Below are 13,095 nucleotides of genomic sequence, written 5' to 3'. Positions count from 1 at the left end.
GGAATATTATGGAGTAAAAAAGTTTGTTCCTGTTTATAGAGTTCAGAATAAAATACATGCTTGGTACAATAAAGGCAAAGGATAAAGCATGGAAGAAACTCTTAAAGCAGAGAAATGACTATAATAGTCAGCAGTACAAAGATACTAGAAATGAATATATTAGAGTAAGGAGAGAGGAAGAAAGAAACTTTGAGAAGGATGTAGTGGATAAAAGCAAGGATGAACCCAAACTTTTCTACAAGTTTATGAACAGCAAAACAAATAATAAGGAAATAATTGAAAAAATAATTAAAGAAGGGACAACGTACCAAACAAAGAAGGAAATGTGTGAAATAATGAATGTAAGCTTCAAAATGGTATTCACTGCAGAAGATGATTTCACAGAACCTAATGTTGAATTGCCAAGGATTACAGGAGATTGCAGTGCACAAAGAGGATATTGGAAGATTACTGGATAAGTTGGAAGTCAGAAAAGCAATGGGGCCAGATAGTGTATCAGGCTGGGTGTTAAAAGAATGTAAAGAGCAATTACTGGATCCAATTTGGGAAATAATTAAAAGTTCAATAAATGAAGGGAAAGTTCCACTAGAGTAGAAGAGAGCCAACATAATACCGATATTTAAAGGAGGAAAACTAAACTACAGACACTTACAAGTGTCGTTGGGAAGTTATGTGAAATAATTATCAAAGAAAATTGGGTTAAATTTTTAGAAGAGGAGCAAGTCATATGAAACAGACAATTTGGGTTCAAGACAGGGCAGTCATGTGTATCAAACTTGTTAAGCTTCTACACGAGAGTAATTGCAGGACTTGAAAACAAAGATGGATGAGTAGACACAGTATACCTAGACATTAAAAAGGCTTTTAATAAAGTCTCACACAGAAGACTTCTTTGGAAACTAGAGAACATAGGAGGACTGCGTGGAACCTTGCTTGAATGGACAAGAGATTATTTGATGGATAGAAAAATGAGAACTGTGATTAGAGAAACATACTCTCTTGGGATAAAGTAACTAGCGGAGTGCCACAAGGGTCAGTGTTACCTCCCATTATGTTTCAAGTTTATGTAAATGACATTTACATTGGAATAAACAGTTATATAAATTTATTCGCTGATGATGCAAAGTTGCTAAGAGTTATCAAAACCAGAGAAAACTGTCTGCTGTTGCAGGAAGATTTAAACAAGATCTATGAATAGAGATATGATAAATGGAGATATGGAGACAGGACACTATAAGCCCCATTCGAACCTTGTAGAATACAACTAGGTAAATACACACTGAGACTCTCAGAGCATACTCACCACACACTTTCTAAATTTGTCATATTCTTCAGCAACATTATAGGAGAAATCATCATCCTGGGATAGGAGGTAGGCATGGTGTCTCTCCAAGCAAACCTTCCTGGCCAGGTCTTCAGTGAAACGTGAGCCGGGCACAGTGGGATGTATGCTCAATATGAAGGCTTCTCTGTTCATAGGATTGATATCAAGCTTCATGGTGAAGAATGGCATGCTGGGAAGGAGAGAGAGAGAGGGAGATGAATGAGACTGAAGAGTGGCAAGCTAAGGAAGGGCTAAAACATGATAAAGCTTAGGAGAAGTGAATCTAGTGACAGACCTCCATGTTCAAGAGAGAGAGAGAGAGAGAGAGAGAGAGAGAGAGAGAGAGAGAGAGAGAGAGAGAGAGAAAAGAATAATGAACCAAGTAAGGAATGGATAGATATACCTGAGAAGAACTTTATGGATGTAGTGAAGGAGAATGTAATGGGTGTCACTAAGGAAAGTGCAGAAAACATTACATTAATTCACTTCATCCCACCACCACCACCACCACCACCACCAAAGTAACAACAACAAGAACAACAAGAGAAGATCAGTGCAGAGTATCCAATAGTCATTCATTCACATTCAACTCACAATCCTTTATTCATCATGTAGCCCAAAGCTTCACTCAGGTCAAAGGAAAAGTTTGTGTCGCTACGGAATGCATAGTTCCCAAACATGTCCTTGATAGGTTTAACCCAGTCCTTCTTGGCATCCTGACTCCCTGGGTTGAGGCAGCTGTCATACAAAGCCTTCATCTTGCCCGCACCAGTGCTCGTGTCGTTGCTGTTCTGCCTCTCCAGCTCCTCTGTCAATTATACCTTTATTTATTGTATTTGTAAGTTTTATTCAATTATTTATATATTTATCTTTTTAATCTTTTTTTTTTACCATGATAGTTGCAGTTGATGTGATACAGAAGATTAGTTAAATGAAAAAACTTCCTTACATATCTCTCTCTCTCTCTCTCTCTCTCTGTGGTCTTATTGAAGTGATGCAAGTTTTGAAGTGCATTGTCAAGGTTCTCATGACATATTATTAACAGGAGAAATAGTCTTGAGAAACTTGGCTGATCATCTTTGTGGCATTTGAAAATAATAATTGTGGCGAATGCAAGCTCTACCCAGACACAGTTTATTTCTCTCTATAGCCACTTCCAAACATTAAACTGTGTACATATTAATTGATTCAGTGTTCTTTTAATGTTTATCTTCTTCCCTTGAGATGAATTTTAATGAATTTGTATAGTGCTTTTAATGTGTGTGGTGTTCAATATTGTAATGAGAGTGTTGTGTTGATGCAGACCTTGGGAACAGTAAAACACATGTCAAAATGTAATCACGTTTTTTTTTATTACTTATTTATTTATTTTTTGTAAGAAGGAAAAACTGGCCAAGGAAGAAAAAAGAAAGGGTCCATTTGGTTGCCAGTTCCGTTGCAGTGCCAAGAGAGCTAGTTAAAATAAAGGGATGAATGTCTTGAAACCTCCCTTTTTCAATGAATTCAAGTCATAGGAAGTTTAAAATACCGAAGTAGGCAGGGAGTCCCAGAGTGTACCAGTGAAAGGTATGACTGATTGAGAATACTGGTTAACTTCTGCATTAGAGAGTTGGACATAGTAGGGATGAAAGGAAGAGGTCATAAGAAATTGGAAATACCGAAGCAGGCAGGGAGTTCCAGAGTGTGCCACAGGAAGGTATGAATGATTGAGAGTACTGGTTAGTGGTGAGTGATTAGGGAGCTTTGAAGTCCTGGGCATGATTATGAATGGGCACGACAGATGGAAACCGGTCGGCATGCTTTGTACATGGACTGCCCTGTGTACTCAGTGTGCAGCCCTCATGGTGCCCTGCTCCACCACTTGTGTTCATGTGTACTCACCGAATATAGGCCACCATGGTACAGTGGAACCATGCGTGCTTTGAGGTGCGAGGGATTCCCAAACGCACAGGTTCAAATCATGGCTAGTGTCTGAGTGTAGGTAGGGCTTCCTTACTTGTGGTAATGGTTCCCTAATGGGTGGACTTTCAGATAGGAGGTGCCCAAAAAATACCTCCATTAGCCCATTAATTCCCTTAAAAATGCTACATTGTATAAAAAAAGAAGTAAAAAAAAAAGAAAACATTAACTCATTCACATGGAGCTCACCTTTGATCATCATCCTTGCTGTGGTGCTGGGCTGCCTTGGCTTGATGTATGGCTTGCTCATCACTCCTCCACAGGCGTAGTGGTAGAAATTCTGCACATTTAGGGTTGCATATTAGATACGTGTGCTTTTTACAGCTTATTCTCTCCACATCCTTAATGCAAAAATTCACTATTTTGTCTCATCAGTTCCTTTCTTGTGACTGACTGTCTCCTCTCTCTCTCTCTCTCTCTCTCTCTCTCTCTCTCTCTCTCTCTCTCTCTCTCTCTCTCTCTCTCTCTCTCTCCATTGCAGTACTGCATCTCATGCTATCTTCTACTGCTACTTTCACTTTCTTGCTAACTGCTTTTCAGATCTTGCTAACTGCATGTCTCTTCTCCCATGACCTCATTGCACATGACTTTCTACTTTTCCTCACTCTTATTTTGCCGACTTCATAATGCAAGAGTTAACCAGCATCCCCAGTCTTTCATCCTATTCACTGGTAAACTTGCAACCTCTTTCAAGAGAGAGACTTTAACATTTCCTTACTTCTGGATAACCATTTTGTGGACTCCTTTTATTTTATTTTTTTTTTATTTATTCATGTATTTTTTTCAAACCCTTTGCTAATGTGCCTCTTACATAGGTCCACATTCAGAAACACTTTGCTCTCTCACCACAACTATTTTCCAAGGCCACAGATGTGATTAGCAGGGTTTTCAAGTGTTTCTCCAGTTAATGATGTAGAAATCTTGTCACTGCATCTAGAACCATAAAAACACCTTAAAAATGGATGTCAATTTAGATAAAACCTTTTAAAATAGTGTAGTTGAAGCACAGAAGTGTTTGAGAATATGACCTATTGAAAGGAAAGGCTATCAGCCATTCATTTAGTCAGGTAGTCATGTCACTCACCTCACAAGCCTTCTGAGTAGAGTTCATCATTGCAAGCATGTCGCTCGCCTGACTCACATAGGCAGGCGATTTACTCTCCACGGATTTATCAATGTTACTAGTTTCAGTGACAGCTGGAGTTGGTGAAGTGATGTTGCTGGTACCATCCTCAGTGATGTTACTAGTTTCAGTGACAGCTGGAGTTGGTGAAGTGATGTTGCTGGTACCATCCTCAGTGATGTTACTAGTTTCAGTGACAGCTGGAGTTGGTGAAGTGATGTTGCTGGTACCATCCTCAGTGATGTTACTAGTTTCAGTGACAGCTGGAGTTGAAGTAATGTTTGTGGTATTATCCTCAGTAATGTTACTAGTTTCAGTGACAGCTGGAGTTGGTGAAGTAATGTTGGTGGTATCATCCTCAGATTTATCAGTAATGTTAGTAGTTTTAGGAGTGGTGGTGATGATTTCAGTGGTAGATGCAGTTTCTGGTAGAGGTGGAGGAGGAGAAGAAGTAATTTCAGGAGTGGTTGTGGTGGTTTTAGGAGTGGTTGTGGTGGTTGTAGGAGTGGTTGTGGTAGTTTTAGGAGTGGTTGTGGTGGTTTTAGGAGTGGTTGTGGAGGTTTTAGGAGTGGTTGTGGTGGTTTCAGGAGTGGTGCTGGTGATTGGAATAATGCCTTCGCGATCTTGACTTTTTGGTTCCTGTTGATGTAAGAATGGTACATATTTAGAACTGATAGTAGTATTAGTAGCATGCATTAGTATTACTGGTAGTAATGATAGCACACACCTCAACACTTGTATCAGTTGGATTGTCTATTGTACTAAGGTCTGCATTAAAAAACGCTTTGTTTTCCCACCATGACTGTTTTCAAAGACTGCAGAGATGATTAGCGGGATTTTCAAAAGTGTTTCTCCAACTAATAATGCAGAAATCTTATTAATCTGCCTCAAGAACCGTAAAAACATTTTTATTTAAATTTACCCAAGTTTTTAAAGATGCTTTTACAGTTCTAGAGGCAGATTAGCAAGATTTCTGCATTATTAAATGGAGAAACACTATTTAAAAAAGTGGAGGTGAAGCACAGAAGTGTTCTAGAATATGAGCCTGAGTGTATGGCAGTGATTCAGGCAAGTGAGGACAGGACACTGGGAACACTGCTAGACTGGAACTCTCATTCACACCTTGTTTTGAATCTTGGGACAAACTAACATTGCATTTGTACTGAAACTAATTTTGAATCATAAGAGAACAGATGATCCAAATAATGCCAATAATCTGGAATCTTATGATGAAATGTTAGTTGTGATAAGAATAAAATATTGGATGTAACTGATGAACTGAAGCTTTGAGAGAAGAACAAGAAGAAAATAATAAAAAATGTGATCCACAGCCTCTCTGTCTTTGGTATGATCTTTGAACACAGTGATGGTGGGAGAGACAAGCATTTCAGAGCAGGGTGCCCCTTGAAAACAGTGATGGTGGGAAAGACAAGCTTTTCAGAATACAGGATGCTCTTTGAAAACAGTGATGGTGGGAGGGCACAGCATTTCAGAATACAGAGTGCTCTTTGAAAACAGTGATGAGAGAAGAGCACAGTATTTCAGAATATGGGTTTAGAGAGAGCAGAAATGAGGCATTGTTTGGCTTCCTTGCTTGAGCTATTCAACCAACCCCTTCAGTACAGGTACATATTTTTACCTTGAGTTTTGGGTATGATTAGACAATTTTATTGATATTAGGCAAGGTCTTTGCAGGTAAGAAGATTAATGGCCAGGGTATTCACTATTTTAATTCCCACACAAGTTTCATAAACTGTATAAAATCATCATATAGTAATCAGAATGAATATGAAAGCACATCATGGTACTGAAGGGGTTAATTCCTAAAAGAATGGATGTTTACGAAAAGATGCGGGAATATGCAGGGTGGCATGCTGAGTGTAGGACTGGATAGGACAGCTGGTACTTTCCTGGTCGGATGTCATGCGGCTCCTTGAACTTTCCTTGGAGCTGGACACCACACACAGAATAATGATGATACAAATGAACACAATAGCCAGAATTCCCAGCATTTTACTGATTAGCTTGGGGTCTTGCGCCATGCTGGTGGTGATGCCTGCTGAGAGAGAGAGAGAGAGAGAGAGAGAGAGAGAGAGAGAGAGAGATTAGTGGCATTTTATACATACATACATATTTCAATTTATTATTTATCTTTTGGTCATGAGAGGAGAGATTGGTGGTGATGGTGGTGTTGGTGGTAGTGATGGATGTGTCTTTTTGAACAGTGTTGTTGGGAAAAATAATGCCAACAGTGGTGATGTTAAAGATGGAAGTAGTGTTGCAGTTCTTCATTATAGCCTTCAACTTTAAGCGCAATAACTTTTTTTTTAGAATTATTGACGCTTTGTCTTCTACTTAGTGTGTGAAGATTGAGTGACACTGCCGAGCCACTGAACCACCAGTAGCCACAGCGCACCCCAACCACTTCTCTCAGTAAATGAAGCGTCTGAGTGCCCAGCTGGCAACCCACACACTGACACACACACACACACACCACGGCCCGGTAGCTCAGTGGTTAGAGCGCTGGCTTCACAAGCCAGATGACCGGGGTTTAATTCCCCGGCCGGGTGGAGATATTTGGGTGTGTCTCCTTTCACGTGTAGCCCCTGTTCACCTAGCAGTGAGTAGGTACGGGATGTAAATCGAGGAGTTGTGACCTTGTTGTCCCGGTGTGTGCCTGGTTTCAGACCTATCGGAAGATCGGAAATAATGAGCTCTGAGCTCGTTCCGTAGGGTAACGTCTGGCTGTCTCGTCAGAGACTGCAGCAGATCAAACAGTGAATTACACACACACACACACACGTGGTCAACGCAAGGAATATTCATGATTTTAAGAAAAAGCTGGACATTAGTAGATATGGAGACGGGATAGTACGAGCATAGCTCTTTTCCCGTATGTTACAATTAGGTAAATACAATTAGGTAAATACACACACACACACGGTACGGTACGGTACACAGAAGCCTGGTCGCTGAGCTCCGGAGAAATCATCTTTACTACTACTGTTGCCGTTGCCTAAGAGTAACTAAGGTGGGTAAGGAGCATGTAATGTTTGTCCCGTCTCCATATGTTAACTGTTGAGAAGCAAGTAATGTCCAGGGAAGGTGAATTTTAACTGTAACCTGCGTTGGAACCATCAGCTGGGAGTTGTTTACATCTGCGCAACATGGCGGCCGCATATTCGGAAGAGAAATTAGACTTCACAGGCTTCCAAAGTACAATGGAAAAGAGCGTCTATGTCAAGAAAATTCTGGAATTAGAAGGAAAAATTGAAAAATATTTGAAAAGTATGGCGAACTGGAAAAGAGTCATAACAATGTGCTGAAAGAGTGCGCTGAAATGAAGACAGAAAATGCAGTACTGAAAGAGGAAGTTAAGTTAATTAAAGTGAATTGCGACAAATGTGGAGAATCTTTAGGAAAAGTGATGGAGAAGCAGGCTGAATGGAAAAAAAGTCAGGAAGTGGAAAGAAAGGAGGTAAATTACAAAGTTGCAAGTCTGGAAAAGGAAATCAAAGAGTCTGGGGAGAAAACTTTGGGCCTTGCTGAAATTATAGATCAACAGATCATAGAAGAGAAGATTGCTGAGAAAGTTGGTGAAGGTTATTAAGTCAAATGAGACATTGGTGAGGGAAACTGTAGACAAAAAGAGATGTGTGGTGATATTTGGTGTGGAGGAGGATAAGACACCGAGTAAAATGGAGAGAGAGAAAACATAAAAAGGTGATAAATAATATCATTAATGTGGTGCAGGAGGAGGAAAAGACCTAGTACAAGAAATAGAGGACTTCCATAGAATTGGAAAGTTCACAGGAGAAGGTATGAGGCCAATAAGAATCAAACTTAAGTCACAAAAGGATGTAGATGAATTGGTGGAGAAGTCATGGAGGCTAGCCCAGCAGGAAACAACAAGGAAGATTTGGTTGAGAAGAGATCTCGGTGAAAAGGAAAGAGAAATGTTAAATGAGTTGAGAAAGGAGGCTTTGAAAAAAATGAAGAGAGGACAGAAGAGGAGAAGAAAGAGTTTTTCTGGAGAATCTTGGATATGAGACTGAGGAAGTGGTTCATAACCCAGAAAAGTACAGTAAGAAAGGACTAAAGAAACTTACGTATGAGCGGAATGTAATGTATTCCAACATAAATGGAGTGATATCGGGATTTTAGAACTCAACGATTACTTGAGGGACAAGAACCCAGATATTGTGGGTCTTACTGAAACAAAACTGAGAGGGAGAAGACCTGATGATGGTTGGAGAAGGAAATATAATGTTTGGAAAAGAAATAGAGTAGGTAAGATGGGAGGAGGAGTGATGTTGCTGGTTAAAAAAGATATAAAGGTGGATCAAGTGAAAGAAGGTATGGGAAAGGCAGAAGTGCTAAAGATCAGAGCAGAAACTAATGAAGGAAAAAGAGGCACTACATAGTGGTGTACGTACCACCTAAGACAAATGCATGGTCAGTACAGGAATATGAAGAAATGATAAGAGATACAGGAACATGTCTGGAAGAAATGTTGGGTGGCTGTGAACGAACTATAATGATGGGAGATTTTAATTGTAAAGAGGTGTGGGGAGGACTGGTCAATGGAAGGATCAGAGACAACATGGGGAAATACACTATTGACACTGGCAATGGAAAATGTGTTAACTCAGTGGGTCAAAGAAGATACTAGGTTTGGAGGAGAGGGAGCATCGTCAAGACTGGACTTGGTCTTTAGTACAGAGCCAATGGTCATTGAGGAGATGAGGGTGGAGTGCCCTTTAGCAAAGAGTGATCATGCAGTTTTGGAGTTCAAGGTGATAGATGAAGAGAAATCTAGAAGAAATGAAGAATATAAAGTGGGAAGATGGAATTATGCCAAGACAGATTTTGGAAACCTAAAGAAATTCTTTCAAGAGACAAATTGGATGAAATTCAAGAGTGCTAAGGAGCAAATGAAAAGTGGAAGGAATTTATAAAAATATACAAAGAAGGTGAGAAAAATTTGTACCAATAAGACAACATAGAGAAGTTGGAAAGCAGGACTGGTTTAACGATAGATGTGAAAAGGCTAGAACAAGAAAAGAGGATGCATGGAAGAGGTGGAGAAGGAAAAGACGGATTAAGCAGTGGGAAAGTTACAAAAGAGCAAGAAATGAATATGTGTTGATTAGAAGAGAAGAAAGAAAGAAACAAGAAAAGGATATAATTGATAAATGTAAAGACCAACCAAGGCTTTTTTACAGACATGTGAACAACAACATCAAAAATAGAGAAAGTATTGAAAGTTTAGAAGTAAATGGAGTTAACTGTGGAGGAGATCAAGAATATGATGGGGAGTCTAGAAGTAAGAAAAGCTGTGGGACCTGATGGGGTATCAGGATGGATTTTAAGAGAATGCAGGGAGCAACTGGCAGAAAAAGTTTGTGAAGTAATTGATGCCTCATTAAGGGAAGGTGTAGTGCCCCAAGACTGGAAAAGAGCTAACATTGTCCATATTTATAAATCAGGTAACAAAAGAGACCCATTGAACTATAGACCAGTGTCACTTACAAGTGTGGTAGCTAAGATGTGTGAGAGGGTGGTGAAGAATAGATGGACAGACTTCTTGGAGAAAAATGACATACTTTGTGAGTGTCAATTTGGTTTTAGAAAAGGGCGTTCATGCACGACAAACCTGATATGTTACTATTCGAGGGTGATAGATGTAATACAGGAAAGAGATGGTTGGGCTGATGGAATATATCTGGATTTAAAAAAGGCCTTTGATAAGGTACCACACCGGAGACTGATCTGGAAACTTGAAATGGTAGGAGGAGTGCATGGCAGTTTACTAAAATGGATGGAAGACTTTTGGTAGGAAGAGAAATGAGAACAATAATTAAGGACAGACCATCAGAATGGGGCTTGGTGGAGAGTGGAGTTCCACAGGGATCAGTGTTGGCACCAGTAATGTTTGCGGTCTACATAAATGACATGGTGGATGGGGTGTCCAGTTATGTGAGCCTATTTGCAGACGATGCAAAATTGTTAAGAAAAGTGAGATGTGACAAAGATTGCGAACTACTCCAGGAAGACTTGGACAGAATATGGAAATGGAGCTGTACATGGCAAATGGAGTTCAACATGACAAAATGCAAGAAATTAGAGTTTGGCAAGAGTGAAAGAAGAATCAGGAGTATGTACAAGATAGGAAATGAAGACATGAAGAAAAAGACCTTGGGGTGACAATTACCAATGACCTATCGCCAGAGAGACATATAAACAAAATAATTGGAGAAGTATTGAACTTATTGAGGAACATAAGAGTGGCGTTCGTATATTTAGATGAAGAAATGATGAAGAAAATAATTACTGCAATGATAAGACCAAGGCTTGAATATGCAACAATACAGTGGGCTCCGAACTTAAAGAAACACATAAGGAAACTAGAGAAAGTACAGAGGGCTGCAACAAAATGGTGCCTGACTTAAGAGATTTGACTTATGAAGACAGACTGAACAGAATGCAACTTCCGACCCTGGAAAACAGAAGAGAAAGGGGAGACCTGATAGCAATATACAGAGTGATGATTGGCATGGAAAAATGGATAGGGAAGATCTGTGTATGTGGAATGAAAGAGTGTCGAGAGGGCATGGGAAAAACTAAAATGGCCACTTATAGGAGAGATGTGAAAAATATAGCTTCCTCATAGAAGGGTGGAAGCATGGAATAGTTTAGACGTGGAAGTGGTCAACGCAAGGAATATTCATGATTTTAAGAAAAAGCTGGACATTAGTAGATATGGAGACGGGACAGTACGTGCATAGCTCCTTTCCCGTATGTTACAATTAGGTAAATACACACACACACACACACACACACACACACACACACACACACACACACACACACACACACACACACACACACACACACACACACACACTGACACACACACTCACTTCATTTCAACATACACACTGACACAAACACTTCACTTCACTTCAACATACACACTCACTTGAGACATACTAGAATGACAACATAACACATGCAACAACAACAATGATATGAAAGTAATCCCCCTTCCTTCTCCTTTTCTTTTTCTTTATAAGGTCATTGTAGGATCATTTTGAGTGACGACCTCTGTTCTCCCCTGACCTGTTGCCCTTCCCTGCCTTGCCTTACCTTACCCTGCCCTGTCTACTCAACCCCTGGTGGACTTTAGAGTGAGTATTCCTTTCCTTGTTTCTCGGAGAGAGTTTGTTGAGTGTCTTCAGAATTTTCCTTAATTTAAATTGTCTTTTCTGTTCATTTCATTGCTACATGATTTTTTTTTTTTTAATCTGTTTTTGTGTTTGCTCTCTCTCTCTCTCTCTCTCTCTCTCTCTCTCTCTCTCTCTCTCTCTCTCTCTCTCTCTCTCCATGAATTGACTTTTAGATTCAAGAAGTGAAGAGAGAGAGAGAGAGAGAGAGAGAGAGAGAGAGAATTTTCAGGTATAATTACTTCATTGTTATATTTGTTTCTTTCTTCTTTTTCTTCTTCTTCTTCCTCTTCTTCTTCTTCTTCTTTTTCTTCTTTTTATTATTATTATTGTTATTATTATTATTATCATTATTATTATTATTATTATTATTATTATTATTATTATTATTATTATTATTATTGTTATTCCGTTCTAAGATGGATAGAAAAAGGTGTGTGTGTTTCACTGTTTGATCTGCTGCAGTCTCTAACGAGACAGCCAGATGTTACCCTACGGAATGAGCTCAGAGCTCATTATTTCCGATCTTTGGATAGGCCTGAGACCAGGCACACACCACACACCAGGACAACAAGGTCACAACTTCTCGATTTACATCCCGTACCTACTCACTGCTAGGTGAACAGGGGCTACACTTGAAAGGAGACACACCCAAATATCTCCACCCGGCCGGGGAATCGAACCCCGGTCCTCTGGCTTGTGAAGCCAGCGCTCTAACCACTGAGCTATCGGATGTGTGTGTGTGTGTGTGTGTGTGTGTGTGTGTGTGTGTGTGTGTGTGTGTGTGTACATATCTAGAAGATAATATGTAAATTAACAAGATAATGGTTTTTTTTTTACTCTTTCAACACACACACACACACACACACACACACACACACACACACACACACACACACACACACACACACACACACACACACAGAGGAAGGAGAAAAGATAAGAGGGGGATTTCAACATTGTAATCTCTCTCTCTCTCTCTCTCTCTCTCTCTCTCTCTCTCTCTCTCTCTCTCTCTCTCTCTCTCTCTCTCTCTCTCTCTCTCTCTTGTATTTGATTTATTTAGTTAGGTTATCAGTCAATGCATTAATTGTTATTCTTTCATCAGTCATAAGATACAAAGAAATGTGATTATGAAATAGCAATACTGTAGGTGATATAAAATAGTAAGTCTGGTGAAAGAAAACTCCTTTTTTCCAATGTGCTTAACACCTTCAATACTGCGACACATTTTTACCTTGAGATTTGTGTATGAGTAGACAATTTTATTCACATTAAGAAGGGTCTATGGCAGTCAGGAGATCAATGGCCACAGTCTTCAGTATTTTAGCTCCTTCAGTACTGGGACACATTTTTACCTTGAGTTTTGTGTACAATTAGATCATTTTATGGATATTAGGAAGGGTCTATGAAAATCAAAAAATTAATGGCCACAGTCTTCACTATATTAATTCCCCACGTAA

At 39.6% G+C, this 13,095-nt stretch overlaps 2 protein-coding genes across 9 annotated transcripts in view; one reads left to right on the top strand and one right to left on the bottom strand.

The window, feature by feature from the left end:
• The window catches only part of LOC123512075 (peroxisomal acyl-coenzyme A oxidase 3-like), a 97,508-nt gene that overhangs the window by 45,981 nt on the left and 38,432 nt on the right, over positions 1 to 13,095 (top strand). The window contains exon 1 of one of the 2 annotated variants that reach the window (XM_045268267.1): positions 11,483 to 11,596. The exons of the other annotated variant lie outside the window; for it this stretch is intronic. The gene's annotated coding sequence lies outside the window, so the exon portion shown is untranslated. Of the gene's footprint in view, positions 1 to 11,482; positions 11,597 to 13,095 lie in introns of those variants that run through there. 2 annotated transcript variants of the gene reach the window in all.
• The window catches only part of LOC123512072 (neprilysin-like), a 63,209-nt gene that overhangs the window by 48,050 nt on the left and 2,064 nt on the right, over positions 1 to 13,095 (bottom strand). For 3 of the 7 annotated variants that reach the window (XM_045268254.1, XM_045268253.1, XM_045268257.1), the window contains exons 2-6: positions 6,317 to 6,462; positions 4,368 to 5,045; positions 3,473 to 3,563; positions 1,919 to 2,132; positions 1,304 to 1,514 (exon numbers count right to left, since the gene is read on the bottom strand). In XM_045268254.1, coding sequence (XP_045124189.1) covers positions 1,304 to 1,514; positions 1,919 to 2,132; positions 3,473 to 3,563; positions 4,368 to 5,045; positions 6,317 to 6,448 — 1,326 coding nt within the window. In that variant the 5' untranslated portion in view covers positions 6,449 to 6,462. Of the gene's footprint in view, positions 1 to 1,303; positions 1,515 to 1,918; positions 2,133 to 3,472; positions 3,564 to 4,367; positions 5,046 to 6,316; positions 6,466 to 13,095 lie in introns of all 7 variants that reach the window. The other 4 variants (XM_045268255.1, XM_045268256.1, XM_045268258.1 and 1 more) reach the window with 3 other exon arrangements.

This window comes from Portunus trituberculatus, chromosome 32 (assembly GCF_017591435.1).
Source record: "Portunus trituberculatus isolate SZX2019 chromosome 32, ASM1759143v1, whole genome shotgun sequence".
Classification (NCBI taxonomy): Eukaryota; Metazoa; Arthropoda; class Malacostraca; order Decapoda; family Portunidae; genus Portunus; species Portunus trituberculatus.
The sequence above is the reverse complement of the archived record's forward strand: the minus strand, read 5'-3'. Positions and strand labels throughout refer to the sequence as shown.